This window comes from Lampris incognitus, chromosome 4 (genome assembly GCF_029633865.1).
Source record: "Lampris incognitus isolate fLamInc1 chromosome 4, fLamInc1.hap2, whole genome shotgun sequence".
Taxonomy (NCBI): domain Eukaryota; kingdom Metazoa; phylum Chordata; class Actinopteri; order Lampriformes; family Lampridae; genus Lampris; species Lampris incognitus.
The window spans coordinates 8,811,455-8,832,216 of NC_079214.1; the positions used below are offsets into that span (position 1 = coordinate 8,811,455).

At 45.6% G+C, this 20,762-nt stretch overlaps 1 protein-coding gene across 1 annotated transcript; it reads right to left on the minus strand.

Annotated features, from left to right (window-relative positions):
• Positions 1 to 12,327: 12,327 nt before the first annotated feature.
• Positions 12,328 to 17,872, minus strand: fth1a (ferritin, heavy polypeptide 1a). Its single transcript, XM_056278105.1, has 5 exons — positions 17,526 to 17,872; positions 15,926 to 16,031; positions 15,200 to 15,346; positions 14,567 to 14,692; positions 12,328 to 12,824 (listed from the first exon to the last, which is right to left on the minus strand). Exons 2-5 carry the CDS (start codon positions 16,025 to 16,027, stop codon positions 12,666 to 12,668), a joined length of 534 nt encoding a protein of 177 aa, XP_056134080.1. The 5' UTR covers positions 16,028 to 16,031; positions 17,526 to 17,872; the 3' UTR covers positions 12,328 to 12,665.
• Between the last annotated feature and the right edge of the window lie 2,890 nt (positions 17,873 to 20,762).

Here is a 20,762-nt window from a genome sequence, read left to right on the forward strand (position 1 = left end):
ATGTATTATACGCGTGACAACAGCTAAAGCCGATATAAACACACTCTTTAAAACGACTTCCACGGTGGATGGGGCCCCATCATCCCAATCCACCTGCCAAGCGGTCCTCATTACTTCACCGCTGTTTTCCCTGCAGGCGTAATGGGACTTACAGTCATCACTGAGACTAAACGCCTGAGCGCTGAACCCCTGTCTGATAACTCGATCACTGGTAGACACTCGGCATCAAATCACCAACCATTACCTCCCCTCGTGGCGCACCGTGCAACCTGACCACTTGTCGAAGAAAAGCATTAACTCGAGTGTCCCGTTCTTAAATTCACCAGACGCAGTCCTACAGGAATCCAGAGAGGGTGCCTACCTGAGCTGGACGTCTTCATCGATGAGAGCTGCAGGTGTCTGCAGAGTCGATTCCCCTTCTTCCTTTCTTGCACTAAATCATTCTTTCATTCACTCCCCCCTCCCCCCCCCCATAGACACCAACCCCTACACCCCTGCCCGCCCTCGGCTCAGACCAAATCAACCAATACCTGCCTGCCCATGTGAGTAGAGAAGCACGATGACGCCTCCAGTAAATGTCCGGTCCGGATTGTTATCTGCAAGGCATTCAAGGAGTTTTATCTTGGTGTAAGTCTCATAATGCTTCTCCATAACGTTCTCTCTGTGGAGAAGTTGATCGGTCTCCGCCTCCCCATCTCTCTAGAAGCTGCCCGCCTCCCGGACTCTGCTGAGTGTGCGTGAAGTGAACGCCATTGGTCATCCCTCACCACTGGGCATAATGTGAGAAAAACAATTGCCCTCACCCCATAAGGAGAAGCGTCACAGGCAAGTTGTAAGGGCAAAATGTGTCAGGACGTCAGGCTCAGACAATGCCGTTGTTACCTGAACAAGTGCATTCTCACACTGATCTGTCCATTTCCAGACTCTGTTGTGACACAGCAGCCGGTGAAGTGGCTTAAGCACAGAAGACAGGTTCTGGATCAGCCTTCCGTAATAGTTGAAGAGCCCAAGATATGAGCATAGTTGCCTCATTTTTCAAAGCGCAGGCGCTTCCACGACCGCCTTGACCTCGGATGGAGCTTTGTGCCAGCCCTCGGAATCGATCACGCGTCTCAAATACTAAACTGAAAGGCTGGAAAAACTCACACTCGAATCCCCAGACTACGAATCCATACTCTTCCAAGTCGCTGCAGTGGGGCAGACGCTCTTCCTCTGTCTTCCCGGTGACAAGAACGTCATCCAAATAGCACTGGACTCCAGATAGTCCACTCAATATCTGATCCACTGCATGCTGGAAGAGAGCCGGGTAGCCAAGTCAGTTTTATTTGTACAGCCCATCACAAATGACAAATTTGTCTCAGTGAGCTTTACAGCAATACAACATCCTGTCCTTAGACCCTCGTATCGGATATGGAACAACTCCCCAGAAAGAAACCCTTTAACGGGGAGAAGAAACAGGGAGAAACCTCAGGGAGAGCAACAGAGGAGGGACCTCTCTCCCCCAAGACGGACAGACGTGCAATGGATGTCGTGTTTACACAATTTACACAACACAACATTGAAAGAGGATAACAGAATTATAATGAAGAATATGATCAGGAGGATGCCAAGCAGTGTCCAGATGTTACCGGAACAGCCCAGGACCTGAGCCACGCGACCGCCGTCACCATGTAGACCCGACAGGAGGACAGACTACACATGCACACAGGGGAGACTCACATTAGTCACACATCATAGTGAGGGAAGGATATAACATTGAAACTGGATAACAAATTATATGGTTTTATAAGATATACAAAAAAAAAGTGACGTGGGGATGCCGAGCAGTGTCCAGATGGCGGCCACCATCACCATGAAGACCAGGGAAGAGGACAGACTACGCGTGCACACAGCGGAGACTCACATCTCAACATTCACATACACAGAAGAGAAGGACGAAGACGTCATTAAGAGAGAGAAAAGACATGTGAGAGAAGAACAGTTTGCAATAATCAACACTCTATAATCTCATCGGCAGAACAGGTTGTCAAGTATTCCCTTTAAAGGGGACTAATTCAAGATTCAAGATTCAGTCTGTCATTTTCCATTATGCATCTGCGTACATAAAAAAAAACAAACAAAAAGGAAATGCTATCTCACCCAGCCCACGGCAGTGCAACAGCAAAGATTAAAAAACGACACCACTGAAAACATAAAAGCAGAGAGAACAAAACAAAAAAAGCACAAACAGTTAACAACACAGTCCATTCAAGTGCAATTTCAGTTCAATGTTGACAGCTGGTGTCTGTCAGCGAGTGACCAGCACTGATGGGGGTGGGGGTTAGATGTTGGGTGGGGGGAGGCATGACCGCGGGGGGGACACAGTTTGTTAATGATCCTGACTGCTTGTGGGTAGAAGCTATTTAGCATTCTGCTGGATTTAGCACAGATGCTCCTGTTCCTCCTCCCAGATGGAAGGAGGGGAAAACAGGTTGTGAGAAGGATGGTGGGGATCCTTAATGACGCTGGAGGCTCTGCGAACACAGCGTTGATGGTAAATGTCCAACAGGAAGGGGAGAGGGGCACAAATGATCTTGCTATCTGTCTTCACTATCCTGTTCAGCTGGTGTTTGGTCGCTTTGCAGTTACCGAACCAGGAAGTGAGACCGTCGGTTACAATGCTTTCAACGGTGCCCCTGTAGAAGGTGGTAAGGGCTGGAATGGGGAGACTTGCCCTTTTAAGTGTCGGGGGGAGGGGGGGTGGAGCCGCTGTTGGGCCTTTTTAATTGTAGGTTAAAGCAAAAAGATGAGTTTTAAGTTTGGATTTAAAGGACTCAACAGACTCTGATTGTCTGACGGCAGCAGGCAGGTCATTCCACAAGAACAGGGCCCGATAGGAAAAGGCCCTGCCACCAGCTGACTTCTTTTGAAATTAGGGTACATACAGGAGCCCTGTATTTTGAGAGCCGAGAGCTCGAGATGGAATGTACGGTTTAAGGAGATCAGACAGGTATGATGGGGCAAGCCCATTTAGGATTTTATAATTCAGCAGAAGCACCTTGAAGTCTGATCGAACATGGCTAAGAAGTCAACGAAGGGAGGCAAGAATTGGTATAATATGGTCAAATTTTCTACTTTTGGTCAGGATTCTAGCAGCAGCATTCTGAAGCTTCTGAAGGCTTTTAGTACTGGTATGTGGCAGACCTGAAAACAGAACATTACAGTAATCAAGTCTGGATGAAACAAATCCATGTATTAGAGTCTGTGTCAGTTATAGACAGGAAAGATCAAATTTTAGCTGTTACATAAGTAAAAAAAGGCAGTGTTGGTGATTTCTTTAATGTGCTTGTCAAAGTAAAGACTGGGATCAAACGTAACACCAAGATTGTTGACTGCCACACTTTGTGAAATCCCAGAGTTGTCGATTGTTATAGTTACATGATCAAATTGGTGTCTGTGTCTGGCAGGGCCAATGACAAGCATCTCAGTTTTATCCGAATTTAATAGCAGGAAATTTAGTGACATCCAAATTTTCACAGCAGCCAAGCAGACCTCAAAGTTAGTAATTTGGGTACAATCATCAGCTCTTATAGGCATATACAGCTGAGTAGCATCCGCATAGCAATTGAACTTTATTCCATGACTGTGTATAATTTGGCTAAGATGTGAAATATAGAGAAAAGTAGAGGGCCAAGAACTGAGCCATGAATTATGCCATATTTAACGTCAGAGAATTTTGATGTAATATTATAGCAGACTGCTCAGGCTGGACGGTTTGGAGATAAAACAAGAGAGGCAAGCTTGAGATGGCTTGGGCATGTGTGGAGCAGAGGTGCTGGGTATATTGGGAAAAGGATGCTGAATATGGAGCTGCCATTGAAGAGGAAAAGAGGAAGGCCAAAGAGGAGGTTTATGGATGTGGTGAGGGAGGACATGCAGGTGGCTGGTGTGACAGAGGAAGATGCAGAGGACAGGAAGAGATGGAAACGGATGATCCACTGTGGTGACCCCTAACAAGAGCAGCCGAAAGTAGTAGTAGTAGTAGTAGATTAATATAGCAGACACAATGTCTTCTTCCAGATAAGCAGGACTTAAGCCAAGAGAGAGCTAAGCCAGAGATACCAAAATTGCAATTTATCTATCTAATAGTATACAGTGATCAGTGGTGTCAAAGGCTGCACTGAGGTCCAGCAGTAGAGGCACAGAGGTGGAATCAGAGTCCATAGCTACTATAAGATCATTCACCACTCTGGTCAGAGCAGCTTCAGTGGAGTGACGGGCCCTGAAAACCAACTGAAAAGGTTCTTATAGATAGTTTTCTTCTATATGGGTCGAACGTTGTTGATACACAACTCTCTCTAGTACTTTAGAAAAGAACGGAAGATTAGAGACTGGAAGATAGTTATTAAGAGACCCTGGATCGAGATGTGGTTTCTTAAGTAGAGGTTTGACCACAGCTGTCTTAAAACTGCTGGGAAGCGTGCCAGTAGGAAGTGATAAATTAACAATGTTTAGCATTTTAGGTCCCAGGAAAGGCCCAGAGGTCTTTAAAAAGTTTTGCTCATAAAAGGTTAAGTAGGCAAGTAGTTGGTTTAGAAGCTGATACGGGCTTAGTCAAAGTATCAAGAGAGATAGTCCCAAAAGCTGTAATAACAGGGACCATTGTATAGATATGAATTTGGTAAGGCAGGATCTGCAGGAGTAGCTGGAGTTGAAGAACTAATTTCTTTTATGTTCTCATCAATCTTATTGCAAAAAAAGTCTAAAAACATATGATCCATGAATGGTAAACAGCTAACAGATGGCTGCTTTTTAGTAAATTTAGCAACAGTGTCGAAGAGAAATCTGGGATTATGTTTATTGATATTGATTAAGCGAGAGAGATACGCTGCTTTTGCAGCAGCTAAAGCACAGTTGTATTTAAATAAACACTCATGCCGAGATAGGCACAAAACTTCTAATTTTGAGTTTTTGTAGTAATTTTTTGTAGTCTGCAGTACCTGTAGAGGCCTTTGTGAGTGATTATCATGAGCAGCTCGCTTGACTTCTCATTGACATGCATTTGGAGGTAGGCTTGGTTGAGGTCAGTCTGACTGCAATTTTTTCCTCCAGCCAAGCCAGTGTACAGGCCATCAATGTGAGCAAATGGATATTGCTCAGCCTCCAGCACTAGGTTTATGGTGACTTTGAAATCCCCACAGATCCTCGCAGTCAACTTTTTTTATGACTGCTACAATCAAAGTGACCCAGTCACTCTCGCTGACATGTTCCAGCACCCCACTCCTGATCAAGGATTCCAGGTCTGCTTTAACTTTGGTCTGCTATCAGGCTTAATTTTCAATTTGACTGTTATTTCCCTCATGTTTGCTAGTTCTTCTTCAAACATCTCAGAATGTTTGTTCAGGACAGTTGTCAGACATGTGTCACCTTTGCAAAACATGCGAATTGCATGCAAGTCCAATATGATTTCCTCAAGCCACGAGCGGCCTACCAGAGATGGAAAGTTTACTTTAACCACGCACATTGTTACCTTAGCTGTTTGACCATTAACCTGAACTGTGAGATCAGTGAACCATTTTGTTGGCACTGGCTCACCAGTGTAAGTTTTCAGGATGAGACTGGATGGCTGTAATGGAAGGTGCTGTAAGGTTTTTTGTAAACTACAACAGACACAATGGAGATTGCTGACCCTGTCAGTTTCCATGCACATTGGTTGTCCATCCAGGAGTGGAGAAACCAACTATCCATACACTGTTGCCTCATCTGATGAGCTGCTGTGCACAGCTGTAGTGAGGCTTTGCTGCACACTATGTACAGAATGTCTCTTTTGAACCTGTGCTTCGGCTTTTTGTTGTAGCGTTCGGGTTTTTTCTCAACTCCCTTACTTTTTGCAAGCGTGTTCAATGTGCCCCTTTATGCCACATTTCTTGCAATCTGGGTCCTTACGCCTACACTCTGCTGCAAAATGTACTATTTTGTCATATCGATAACATTTGCTCTGAGCTCCCTTTACTTCAGTGGAGACCTTGTGCAGTTTTCCAATTGTACTGAACTGATGAGCCTCCTTGCTAGCTAATTCTATGGACACACTTATTTCCAATAGCTTTCTCCAAGGTAAATGCATTTTCTGTTAGCAGGTGTTTCCAAGCCACTTTGCTCCTCAGCCCGGACACGAGTCTGTCTGATGCCGTCGTTTAGCACATCATTGAATTCACAGTGGTCTGCTACCTTCTTTAGTGCAGCTACAAACACTACAGACAATCCTCCATCTTGGTTTCTCTTATGGAAGCAAAAACACTCAGCAGTTACCAAGGGCTTTGGTGAGAAGTGGGCTGCTAAGATAGCCACCCACTATAGTGTCGTAGCTTTTGATCATGGGGTTTTCTGGCTGGACAGCACAACGCAGCAAATTTAATGTCTTTGGCCCCTTATGATGGCACAACCTTTTCTCTTCCAATGCCGTTTGCTTGGTAAAAATAATCAAAACATTCTGTGTAGGAGCTCCCCTGTCCTGCATTCTCATCATAGGGTCCAATGCAACTCATTATCCCTGTCATTCTGTCCTTATTAGCAAGTTACTGTCATTTGTAACAGGTCAGGTTAAGATTAAGATATACTTTATTAATCCCCGTGGGGAAATTCATCCTCTGCATTTAACCCATCTTAGCTGTGTAGCGAGGAGCAATGCAGCAGCCAGGGACCAACTCCAGTGCTGCTATTGCTTTGGTCAAGGGCACTGACAGGAGTATCAACCCTCACATATGTTACTGATGGTGGGAGGAAACCGGAGCACCCGGCAGAGAGGGAAAGAACAGAAGAACATGCAAACCTCACACAGAAAGGACCTGGAACGGTGTTACTTGTCCTGTCTCCGTCTTCTGACTACCTTCGCCGGAAGCTACAGGGGAACCGAATGTATTTGGGATCCAGGGCCGAAGTTCGCTGGCGCTGTCCGTCACTGCCTGGTGCTAGCTAGCTAGCTAAACTCCGGAGTACAACCCAACACAGTTCAGTAGTTCACTTCGTCTGAAAATGGCGAGGACACCGTCTTCTCTCTCTGGAAACACATTTAATCCTTCTTCACAGTTGCACAAAACGTTGACATAGCTCCAATATATCACAGTTCTTAGTGATAACATTTCCTTTCACTTGCGCGGAGCTCCCACTACCGTTCGCGCCACACAACAACAACTTCCTCATTCGCCCCTCCCTACCAACCAATCAGAGTCCGACCCCACATCTTGCTCTTAAAGCGGTACACCCTAATTTACCAACACTAACGGCCCGGGGTTGGAAACCAGGACATTCTTGCTGTGAGGCAGCAGTGCTAACCCCTGGGCCACGGTGCTGCCCCTTAGCTTGACTGTACTCACGATGCCGTCGTTTTCATTGCCACGTTGTATCGTCCTCCCGACGGTTTAGCTAGCTAGCTAGCCTGTTAGCTTCGAGAATCGCGGCAGAAAACATGGCACAACAACAGCCCGGCTCAGAATCCCCCTTCCGACCGAGTGAAGAACACCAACATCCTCGTCGCCACTTTGCTGTGTCCTCTTGATTATTACTCCAGTTTACACTTCAAATTACGACATTAATTAGACGGACACAGACTTCTCAGTGCAGCGGCAGCTGATTTATTTAACCTTACACACGTGCCCTCTAGCGGCTCTTGCTGCAGTGGCGGTTCTAGCCGGTATGGCGCCCTGGGCAGCCCCCCCTCCCGTTCAATCGCCCCCCCCGGCCAAAAACGCACCATTCTGCACTAATAGTAAAGTAATTTGTAAATTTATACTGCAAGTAGGACAGTGCATTTGCTGTTGTCATGTGATTTATTAAAAGATATCCATATGTCTAGATTTTAGAAATGTTATTCATAATTTAGGTCGCTGGTAACCTTTTTTTTGTTCTGTCTTTTATATATTTACAAGGATGAGGATATATCCAACAGGGCTTGTTCTGATTCTGGTGGTGGGAGCCAATGCCCAGTGTCGGAACTTCCCTGGAGAGGCCTTTCAAGGTTAGAAACTTGGCTTTTTCCTACCTTCCTTTAACCACAACGATCTTCACTTTCATAGAAGATATTGTAACGTGCATCGATAAGCAGACACGCTGGCGGGTCTGACCCTTTAGTCTACCGGTTAGCGATGTCTCCCGCGGTGCGGGCGATACGGGTGCGCGTCCCGGCCGCGGCACTTCTTGTGGTTACCCCCCGAATTCGCTAGAATATATTCAATAATCTGCGTTTTTCTCTATAAGCCAATATGAATTCCATTTGTCCTCCTCCTGCTCAGGCGCTCGTGACGTGGAGCATCAATACAGTGCCGTTTCCCCAGGCCAGGGGAAACTGATGATGCTGCCCAGAGAGAGAGGACCTGTTGGCAGATGGGCAGCTAAAGTCCTCAGACGAGTATGGAAACATCACATCAGCGTTGAGTTATATGTAAATGAGGTACCCTTGCCAAGAGTGGCCGTCCTTGAGTATTTAAAGCGTTTCTGTAAATATTCACAACTTTTGGAGTATTTCAGTTTGAGGGAGCTACAGGAAGCGTGATTAGTTTGTTTTTTTTTACTGGCAGAACTGGTGGAATTTCTTATTTCCCAAATATAGTTGAACATTTATTCGTACACAATGCATTTTAGAGCAAAACTCTTGTGTCGTTAACCAGATACACAGCACAAGTCTACGCCCTCGGCATTAAATGAAAGTGGAGAATAAAGGCGCGAGTCCGTTGTAGCCGCCGTCCCTCTTCATTTCAAACTGTTGCGAAACTACGACAAGTTGTGAGGACCCTTGGTCACGTGGATGAGTGATGACGCGCGGGAAAGCTGAGGTCCACAAAAAGCAAAATGGCGGCGTACAGGGAACGCGGTCACCGCTTGGAGTTATATTACATCAATAGTAATGACGGTACATGACGTGCTTTGCTTTGAAAAGTGAAAATACACCCACATTAAAGTGTGGGACGGCATGGCAGAGAATAATGTCAGATCTCATGCCTTGCACGGAGAGTGAATGGACAAGTAAAATAAAATAAAATAAATCTTTTGGTTAGGTGAAATAAATGCTGAACAAATGGGAATAATGTGCCAGGGACGTTTCCAGTTCCCATCGTTATGTCCTCATAGGGGTAGTTTCCTCTATTAACAGCGACACTCGGTTTAGTGTCTCTATCTATCTATCTATCTATCTATCTATCTATCTATCTATCTATCTATCTATCTATCTATCTATCTATCTATCTATCTATCTATCTATCTATCTATCTATCTATCTATTTATTTATTTATGACGGGCCAATTTAACACGAGTAGGGCCTGAATCTAGAAAATCGAGACTGAGAAACAGCGTCTCAGACCCAGAGAGAGAGAGAGAGAGACGGGGAGCTGGTCTGTCAGTCCCCCTCAGAAACAAAACACGTGTGACCAACTCACCGCACGCCCGGACGCGAGCTGGGGGGGACGCTGGTGCAGTAAAACACGTGTGAGGCGTCTCTCTCTCTCCGCGCGGGATTTCCGTGGCGCTCGGCTCAGCGAGACAAAAAAGCGAGCTCCTCGGTGAGCCGCTGTGGAGCGGACGCCCCCTGCTGGACACAGTCCGCAGTTCAGCTTTGCACCAAAACCTTGGGCTGACACAACGGGATTTCTTACTCGTATGCACCCCCGAGTCACATTAGGGTCTTTTTGTTGTTGTTGAAGGAAATTAAATGCTGCCAGAAACACATCTCTGCTCATAAATACTTTGTGCAACTTAGATCTGTACGCTGCAGCCTATTCTGTATTTACACCACCACGCAGGCCCTTTTATTAAGACCCCCCCCCTTCTGTTCTCACTCCAGCTGCTCCGGTATAAGGCAACTGCCTCGACGAAGCAACGTTTATTTTGGGCGATTTTAATTTAAAAATAGCTCAGCACAAAAAGATGATTTTTTTTGTTTGTTAACGTGTCCGCTAGAGGGCGCTCTGCGTGTGTGGCAGGACAGTCTAGACATTACAAAATGGGGGCATTACGAGATGTTGAGTCACATTGTCCTCAGGAGGAACTCCTGTAACTGGACTTTACCGTCTGAGTGATGAACTTATGGGAAGTTCCTCCTTTGCCTCGCAGCGTCCGATGTCGCCACACTGGGGAAAACAAACACATTTCCAGTGGAACCGTCTGGGGGTGGAATGAAGCCACACTGGTGGTATTATGTAGTTTTGGAAGTAACCCCAAAAACCCCAGTCAACATTGTATAAAGCTTCCTTTCAACACTGTAACGCTGAAATGCCAAATTACAGTTCCGAAAGGTGGGAAGCCAAAACAAAACCCAAAGAAGCGACATGATCCCCTAACATGGACCAAACCTTTTGTTTCACATACTGGGCACGCCTGCCAATGTGTCACCGAGCCATCGAACCTTTTATTTTCTATTGTAAGTCAAGCTAACATAGATAAATATCATCAAAAGATATTTTGGCCCTCTAGACCAGTGTTTCTCAACCGGGGGTCCGCGGACCCCTAGTGGTCCGTGGTGTAATTGCAAGGGGTCCGTGAAAATAAAATATCTTTTAAAAAAAGATCCTGTGACATTTATAGAAATAGGATTATTTTACTCAAATGTGACTGAGACCTTTATCTACCTAAACTATAAAGGGTAACAGGACTTTTTTCTCTAATTACATCTGTTTCACAAGTGTAATTTGTTGTATTTTAATAAGAGATCTCGCTCCCGTTTGCATTGTTAAAAGTTACTGCATAAAATTTCTGTTGTTGCATATATCTGAAAGTTACTGAATACATATTCTGTTTTGTTACATATATCTGAAAGTTACAAATACATATTCTGTTGTTACATATATCTGAAAGTTACTGAATACATATTCTGTTTTGTTACATATATCTGAAAGTTACTGAATACATATTCTGTTTTGTTACATATATCTGAAAGTTACTGCATAAGAATTCTGTGTTGTTACATATATCTGAAAGTTACTGAATACATATTCTGTTTTGTTACATATATCTGAAAGTTACTGAATACATACTCTGTTTTGTTACATATATCTGAAAGTTACTGAATACATATTCTGTGTTGTTACATATATCTGAAAGTTACTGCATAAGAATTCTGTTTTGTTAACTATATCTAAGTTACAACTGAAAGCTCTTATTTTTGCCCCAAAGAGTGAATAAATGCTATAATGCAATTTAAAATGCAGTTTCTACTGTTTCTATCAAATTGCAACCCCCCTCCCCCAAGATCAGTTGGAGGGGTCCTCAGGGTAGATCAAAAATACGCAGGGGGTCCAGGACCCCAAAAAGGTTGAGAACCACTGCTCTAGACTACCTGTACACAGGCGGGTGACAAAGTGAAGGAAAAACCAACATAAAGTGTCTTAGTCAGGTCCACCACGAGCCTCCAGAACAGCTTCCCTGCTCCTTCTGATAGAGTCTAGGAGTGTCTGAACTCTACTGGAGGGATGGAGGCTTTTCTTCCAGAAGATAGTCCCTCATCTGGTGTTTTGATGATGGTGGCGGAGAGCGCTGGCTAACACGTTGGTCCAAAACCCTCCCATAGGTCTTCAACTGGGTTGAGATCTGGTGACTGTGAAGGCCATAACATGTGATTTACATCATGTTCATCCTCATCAGACCATCCAGTGACCCCTCGTGTGCTGTGGATGGGGGGCATTGTCATCCTGGAAGAGACCGCCCCCCGTCAGGATAGACCTGTCTCATCATAGGATAAAGGTGATCACTCAGAATAACTTTGTATTGATCTGCAGTGACCCCTCTCTCTAAGGGGACAAATGGACCCAAACCATGCCAGGAAAATGCCCCCCACAGCATAACGGCAACCCGGACCCCCCTCACTGTAGGGGTCAAGCATTCAGGTTTTTACTTTAACGTGTCACCCGTCTGTGTCTCAGTGTTCAGTTTGACAGTTTAAACCAGTCTGGTAAGCCTCATAACTGGATTGTGGGACCTGAGTTGTATGCCAGTCCATTTAAAGTGGCCCAACCTGCACATTTCACCGTGTTGTTTCATGTTCTGGCCTCGTTTTAAAAAGCCTTAACGAAAAGCCAAACTTCACTGAAATGAACCCACCAACACAACTCCTGACTTTCTTCTGTTCAAACACAAATCTGAGCCTGAACCAGCGGCCACGGGGTCAAACCCGTAATCATAACCGGCTCCAGGAAACGAAACCTCAACTTCCTCTCCGTCACCAGCTGTACTGCAACTGTACAACGTCTATAATAAGTGTCCCTGCGAACCCTCGGTTCATATCAGTCACGTCATCCGTACTGCAACCTGACTTCCCATTATACACCTTACAGTCCAACAGCACAAAAAAGACAGACACGCTATTCAGAATCCAGGGTGTTTTCTTTATTTGGTTTGCTTAAAACTGTGAACACAAAATATGCCGAAGTCATAGTGACGACAGAGACAGTTGACAGAGGCGAGGGACGTGCAGAGTGGACTATGAACTCAGCGATGGAAGCTATGGCTTATAGAATACGTGTAAATGGCTATTGGAACGCTGGGGGACGGGACAGTGATCATTAGATGTTAACCCCTGAAAACAGGAGAGAATGATATGAAATGCGACTTACTGGCCAGTTCCTTGCACTTAACTTCTCTTTCAAAGACACTATGAAGCGAGATAAAGATATACATATGTTTAATACATCACTGGCAGGATCTAACTGCTCTCCTTGCCCAGGGTATGTTTGTCGAACAGGTACTCGGCCATGCCGTTCTGTGGGGCACCCATGTGGCGCAGGTTTGTCACCCAATCTGCCAACTCCTTGATGGACTTCACCTGTTCGTCCAGGAAGTGTGTCTCGATGAAATCGCACATCTGACAGAATGAGAGCAGAGCGGACAAGGGAGGGAGAAATTATTGCCTGTTCAAAATGTTACATCAAGAAATCAAGAGCACCTTGGGGGAACACTCCCAGGTGGCATCGAGAAATGGCATTCCTTCCTTGTCGATTTTTACATGCAGAAGTATTTTCCTAGTCCGGCAAAACGCAGGTAAATGCGGTCAAATGTCTGATCCACGATTACATTTAATGGCTCCAGTGAGATGAAGATTTCAACCACGCGTTGAGATGAAGCAACAATGCATCTGTTTTGATTGTTAGGCACCTTTCTTTCGAGACATGTACAGTTTCAGTCGTATTTGGTAAACAATCATGCATAACATTAATGCTTGAACGTATGAGCCCAGGTGGACTGAAATCCAACAACCAGACATGACGCCTTCATGCTCTTCAGTTATTACAAACATGTTCTACCCCGGTGTAACCTGGCGAGGATAGCACTCTTGTCCCAGTTTCTGGTTGATTATGTAATTTCTCTGATGAAACTTGACATTAGTCGTCAGTAACTCACATTAGTAGGCAACTCAGGAGCTTCTGTAACTGGTCTCTAGGGATGGGTACCGAAACCCAGTATCAAATGGGCACCGATGCTAAATTATTAAAGATGGCAGTGTTGATAAGCTCCAGTATTATCTGTTGTTGGTACTGCAGAAATTAGGAAAATAAATGTCCTATTTATTTAGGCTACATAAACTTTATCTTGCATCGCTACTTTGCAGTAAGATTAAGACATCTGTCTATGACGCCTGTCGTACGTGTAAGCCGAGGGGCGGGGCCAGCTCTCTGCAGCTCTCTCAGACGCGCACCCGCACACATACACAGACCCACAAAGCCTGCTCTTAGCGAAAATGGCGGAGAGAGAACTAAATGGTCAAGTCTGGTTACACGTCACTAGAGTCGACGCTGACGATGCTCGTTGCCACAAGTCTGTTGCGTGTAAGAGTGGAAACACATGCCGTCTTATGAAACATCTGGCGAAAGTGCATCAAATACTGAGGGGGTGAGAAATGCAGTTTTTGACTGCCCAGCTCATAGTTCATCTTGTTGCCCCATCCACCTCAGGTATGTTATGTATGCTAGCGGCCTAGAGCCCACACAGAGTTAAACAAATTATACAAACATGGGTTAACGATTACAAGTAACGTTCTGCCCACACATGAGAAAATAGCAATGTTAATTCTGTTCTTAATTTGTTTTTTCTCTTAAAAAAAAATGTAAGTACCGGATCGATAAGCAGTATCGGTAAGAGTAGTGGTACCATAAAAATCTTAACGATACCCATCCCTACTGGTCTCACCTTAAAATGGTCTGGGTTTCCACAAGGCTCTGAACTTTGGCAATTTTTGATATCAATGAAGTCCAACATGGGTCATGCACATTTTTTTGTTAGCTTGTTTGCTGATGATACAATCATTATCAGTTGCATTTGAGCACTTTATTAAAGTCCTTGAGAACATCCAAGTCTCCAGTTTAACACTGTACAACCAGGTTCTATCGCAGTAAGCTCATTCCAACTGCTGATAAAACATAACTGATGTCCGCTATCTATACCAAAGCTCACTTGGAAGTAGCCCAAGATAACTTAAGGACAAGGGGGCATTTATTTGGTCTACATGTCTGATGAGTTAACACTTCCCTGAATGATGGGTGTAAAAATTATAATCTGATTAAAAAGCATCTTAAACATCAGCTGACCATACATTTTTCCAGTACTTACATGTGGATCGTTGTGGTCAGCGGCGACCTTGTGCAAGTCCAGCAATGACTGGTTGACGCTCTTTTCCAACTGTAGGGCACAGTCTAGAGCCTCCACACCACTGCCCCACTCGTCCCTCTCTGGTTTCTGAAAACAACACAACATTGATATTGTTAGTTTGAATAAAGTCTATTGGCTAGCATCAAATGCAACATTTTAAGTATTCCAGTTAAAATAGTAAATTTAAAACTGGGACAAAGGCAAAGGATATTGATTGATGGGAGGGAAAAGGTTAACAGCCTAATGCATATGGCTAGTTCACTGTTCTATCTTTCCTAGTAAACCTACAGTTGAACCGTTTCACTCATGGGCTGAAGGTTGTGTATACATGTCTGTGAAAGATAAGGCCTAATGTACCTACACCCTCTGTACCCACACCCTCTATATCTCCTCTCGCCCTTATTCTACCCTCCCAACTTGAGCCTCGCAAAGAAAACTTGAGCCTCACAAACAACACAAACTCATACCTGCCACTTCATTTGCAGTGAGTATGCTTAATGGAGCAACTATGGTACGATACGTTCACAGACATCAGAAGCAAAGATGAGCCCTAAATACTCCAAAGCACATGCAGCACCGTATGCAGCACCGTACCCTGATGTCTTGTAGGAAAATTCTTCCACCCCTCTGATTCTGAAGTTTCATCAGTTTCTCAGCGTGCTCACGCTCCTCATGGGACTGCTTACGGAAGAACTGGGCAAAGTTGTGCAATGCCTGGTCATCACGGTCAAAGTAATATGACTGTAAAAATAAGAGGGGTAATGGAGACAGTCGTAAAAAGTTAACAATCTCCTTCCAAGCACAAGCAGAAGAAATGAAATGCGAGTGAAATATCCCTTTTTATATTTAGCTCCAAGGTGCCAAGTTTACTGGGGTTTTTTTTTTTTTTTTTTTAAATGAACATGATTTATTTCAAACCTTTTGACTAATATTAGAAAGAGTGAAGAGAGAATCCTACTAATTTTTGGGGCGTGAGTCAGATTGTACTGATATACACCTTAAATAAAGAACATTTCAAACAAGCGAAACTCGGCTTAAATAAGCGCACTGCTCTGAGATCAATGGGGGGGGGGGGACAACACATAAGCAAATGGCTGGTGGTGCACTCTCACCCACTTCTCCAAACAGCCATCAAACCAAACAAAATAAGTTTGACTTTTGAATTTCCTGATTTCCCCTCAGATGACACACACCGGTGACTTGCCAACAACGTGAAACACATCAACATCTTGCAAGCAGTGGCTTGTCCAAGAAATGGCTGCCCCTAACGGACGTGTGCTGGCATGAGGACAGGGATGTGGCACCCTGGCCCAGGCTCACCATGGACAGGTAGACGTAGGAGGCGTAGAGCTCCAGGTTGATCTGCCTGTTGATTGCAGCCTCGCAGTCCTGGTGGTAGTTTTGTCTCACCTGGGACGTCATGGTTCTGCAACACAAGCAACACAACTCACAATGACTCATCAAAAACAACACAACCCACCCAAATGTAGGATTTGTCGATGAGATGGCGGTGTAACCGGTTATTTTCTTGCTCGGTGCGGGATTCGATACGGGGTGTACTGCGCCACAGGGCGACATCACTAACCGCTCGGCTAAAAGGTCAGACCCGTTAGCTAGAATCATTACACTGGTCTACAAAAATATAGTTATTTTTTTCTTGCATGGACTTTGGCAACTGTTTTTGGCTCATTTTGGGCTGCTGAATCCAAATCTGAGCTCAGATTTGCTCCATCACGTCAAGTTTCTGTGCTACCTTTACGCTCCTTATTCAGGATTTTACAAAAGTTGACTATCTAGTCTGGCAATCTTGCTGGGGATAAAAATGACCCCTATTCATCTCCTAAGTAATTTCGTGCCAGGCTGAGTGTTTATTTATTAGTTGTAATCATTTTTGCATCTATCGATCTTCTAATGCAGCAGTGTTTTTTTTAACTTCCGAGTGTAAAATTGACGTTTTCTCAAAAATAAGGATTTTTCATAGTTCAAAAACCTGACGTGATAGGCAAAAACGGATGCCAGATTTGGACTCAGCGCCCCAAAATTAGCTAGAATCCGTTGAAAAACCCCTCGCAAGAAAAATGGTATTGACCAATGTTGTTGTTACTGTAACCAGTTATTTTGTTCCCCGGTGCGGGATTCGATCCGAGGTGTACTGCACCACAAGACGACGTCACCGACCGCTCGGCTAAAGGGTCAAACCCGTTAGCTAGCATCATTACACCGGTCTACAAAAATAGTTATTTTTTTCTTGCATAGACTGGCAACTGTTTTTGGCTAATTTTGGGCTCAAAAGTTGGCAAGAATCCGTTGAAAAACCCCTCGCAAGAAAAATGGTGTTGACCAGTGTTACTGTAACTGTAAGCGGTTATTTTCTTGCCCGGTGCGAGATTCGATCCGCGGTGTACTGCACCACAAGGCGACACCACTGACCGCTCGGCTAAAGGGTCAGAGCCGCTCACTAGGGGCTAACGTGTTTTATTAGTAGTTTACAGCAGCGGACTTATTTACGGAGAAGGTCACGGGAAGAGTTGTGGTGGAACCGAAACGGGGAGGAAACCTCCGCCAGAGCAGATCAACCACAGGGACGGTTAGAGAGCGAAGTAAACACGTACCCCCCCCCCCCCCGCTTCATTATTTACCAACCGGGCGCCCGGCCGTTGCTTGGCGGACTGGGGAGCTCCAGCGAGGGGGGGCCACGAACAAGGCCGAGAGCCCAAGGCTCGAAACAAACCAAAGGCCGCTGTCGTCGGGCGACTCGGTCCAGGATTTCCACACACCGAACCGGCGTCGGTCCGTCTCCGGGACGGTCACCGTGTGGCTAGGACGACGCCCGGCTAACGTTGCGCATATCGGAGCAAGGCCTCCACCCCCCCCCCCCCCGCGCGACTCGCAGGTGGAGAATAAAATAAACAAATCTCACCGTCAACTTGTGAAAGCGGGGGTTCTGGCGGTCCGGAGGGGTTCTGGCGGTCCGGAGGGGTTCTAGCGGCCCGGCGTCTGGTTCTGCGGGTTAGTTTGAGCGACACCGACGTGCTGGCGGAGGCGTCTTGGGTTAACCGGGGCGCTGGAAAGGCGGTGGATGAGGTGGATGTTCGTCTGGGTGGAGGAAGGTGGATGTCCGTCTGGGTGGAGGGAGGATGGGTCCGGGTGTGAGAGGAGTCTCCGAGGGCCGGGAGGAAGCAGTAGACAGGTTGCCGTTCAAGCACTGTTGAAGCAGGTAACCTTCACTGTCCGCTGACAAAGAGGACGCAAATGACAACTGCGTCAGTCGCCTGGCGCTAAAAGAATAGCGACGTCACGGGGGCGGGGCTCACATAGAGGGGCGGGGCTCGCAGGGGGCAGGGGCGGGGCTCGCATTGGAGGGGGCGGGGCACTCGGCTCTCGTCTCCGACGCGGACGCGCCCCGCAGACCCAGACACAGCTCTCTCTGCTCACAGTCAGCACCAGAACCAGAACCAGAACCCTTCTGTTAAACTTCAGCTCAATTCAAAACTTTACTGCAGACTCGGGGTCCGTAACAGACCAAGATAAGTAGGTAAAGGACCACATGTACTGTCACTAATATATATACTTTTACGTGCAAGGCGTTTAGCTTATTGGTGGCTGTTGGTGAACTTCCTAAAGACTCAATAAAGAATAATGAAACACAAGATAAGGCAATGCAACAGTATATAAAAAGAGAAGCAGTATAAAATAGTATGGCATCCATTATCCTGCTCTCAGGAGCCTATCACAGCAGTCATGGGGCGGCAGGCGGGGAGACACCCTGGACAGGCCGCCAGGCCAGCACTTGGGACCGGACCGGACCGGACCACACACCCACCTGACCTGAGTGTCTTTGGACGGAAACCGGAACCCCCGGAGGTAACCCACGCAGACACGGGGAGAACACGTCCGGGGCGTCCCTCCAGGTTGGACTCCCCCCGGTCTCGAACCCAGGACCTTCTTGCTGTGAGGCGACCGTGCTAACCACTGCGCCACCGTGCCGCCCTAAAGTAGCATATAATAATAATAATAATAATAATAATAATAATAAAACAGACAGTAAGACAGTAGAAGAAAGATGACATCAGAAACAAATACAGATATATTATTATTATTATTATTATTATTATTATTATTATAACAAATACAGATATATTATAATATATTATGCACTGTAAATAACTCACTGTAGTACTGTTGACTACTGCACTGTGCTGGTCAACATGGATAACAGTTGGTGATGGTGTTGTGTGGTGGTGATGGATGGAAGTGCAGAAGTGATGAAGCATTTAGGAACTTTATTCCATGTGGGAAGTTCCAAAGTAACGGGGAGTGCAGGAGAGAGGTGAAGAAGAGAGTGCAGGCAGGGTGGAGTGGGTGGAGAAGAGAGTGCAGGCAGGGTGGAGAAGAGTGTCAGGAGTGATTTGTGACAGAAGGGTACCAGCAAGAGTTAAAGGGAAGGTTTACAAGATGGCCGTGAGACCAGCTATGCGGTATGGTCTGGAGACAGTGGCACTGATGAAGCGACAGGGGGCGGAGCTGGAGGGGGCAGAGTTGAAGTGTCATCCCCCCTCCCACTTTGAAAATCCAAAACGGTCATCGTGACTGTCTTGGTCGTTCTATTAAATTGACAACAATGCTGCTGTTTTAACAGTAAAAAATGATTAAAGAAATGAAGGTTGATAATGGTTTGGCTGTACTGTAGTCAAATGAAACCCATACCATTTAAAACCCGTAGGCTACTTGGTACTATTTTAAAAGGAACCATTATGTTGAGCACATGGGGTAGGCCTATATGTGGCATTAGCTAGGCTATCTTAGTGTGAGTTTCATTGAAAGCCATTTTGATTAGCTAAAATGCTAAGGCTACTCGTGCCTGCACAATGGAATGGAATTTGCCAACTGCAAATGTCAGTACAGACAGGGTCAGGGTTATGGTGTCCCTTTAGGGGCTCATGGGAGTACTGGGGACGAGCTAAGGTACAACATCTCCTACCCATGTCTTGACAGGGTGATAGAGCTCACTAGGAGGTTTTGTGGTGTGGGTGCAGAGCTGATAAATGGTATCCAAGCTTGACTCCCTAAGTGAAGACCCTCCCCCCCCTCCAGCTTATTGCTGTACACCACAAGATAACAGTCAGTACAGAGAGGGTTGTGGTTGCTTAACGGTTCCCGACCAGAGGAAGAAAAGAAGGTGCCATTTCGGGTACATGGGAAGTGTATTACAAGCTCCCTGGCCCTGACTGTTCCCAAGCCTGAGCTGATTCTTCACAAGCAGCACTAACAGTTCCTGATGGCGCTTGCAAAAGACCGTTCACCGGCTGCACACGTGGTTGGGAAGAACCGTGAGTCAGGACAGGCTCAATCGCCTAATGGTGACGTCAATTGAGAAGTGCTGTGTGCCACAGTTCATAGCAGCGTCATAGCCTGATTCCCACTTGATTTTGTGTGTTTGTGTGTGTGTGTGTGAGAAAGAAAATTTAAAATCCAAATAAAATAATGTTAACATAAACACTGCAGCGAATTTGGAGGGCAACCACAGGAACTGCCGCGGCCGGGACGCGAACCCGTATCGCCCGCACCGCGGGAGACATCGCTGACCGCTCGACTAAAGGTTAGCGATGTCGCCTTGTGGTGCAGCACACCCCGTTTCGAATCCCGCACCGGGCAAGAAAATAACCGGTTACACTACTAATACTAATTACTAACAACTACTAATGTTTTTAACATCACAATTCATAATTATTCATCTGGAGAGTAAACAACAGGTTTGAGGTACACATTTCAATTTTTCAATGATTTTGTATTCGTGTACTTTGAATGTAAATAAGGTGTCAGCATGAATTAAAAAAAAAAACCCATCAAAAATAATTTATAATTTCTATTTCTGGGGAGGACCCCCCCCCCGGACTAAGCCCCGAACGTCCTCAAACCCTAGAAACGCCCCTGTGGACAGACAATGAAAATAAATGTTCAGTGGTTTAGCCATCTCAAAAAACAGACATTTTATTGGCTTTATAAAACCTTGTGTGTCCACACAGGACTTGGATAAAATCACCAGCCGCTTCGAGAGACGCAGTGTGCCAACTGATAAAACCAATGAGCTCAATCAAGCATGTTTCTCCAGCTCCAGGTTGGAGACATTCCGTCTGTCCGTAAATTGCTGGCCATC

Bases quoted from the DNA above. Each gene is read 5' to 3' on its own strand.
- fth1a (XM_056278105.1), bottom strand. From the start codon at position 16,027: ATGACGTCCCAGGTGAGACAAAACTACCACCAGGACTGCGAGGCTGCA. The intron at 15,347-15,925 runs GTGAGCCTGGGC...TTATTTTTACAG, and splicing joins CCTACGTCTACCTGTCCATG to TCATATTACTTTGACCGTGA. The intron at 14,693-15,199 runs GTACGGTGCTGC...TGTTGTTTTCAG, and splicing joins TTTTCCTACAAGACATCAGG to AAACCAGAGAGGGACGAGTG.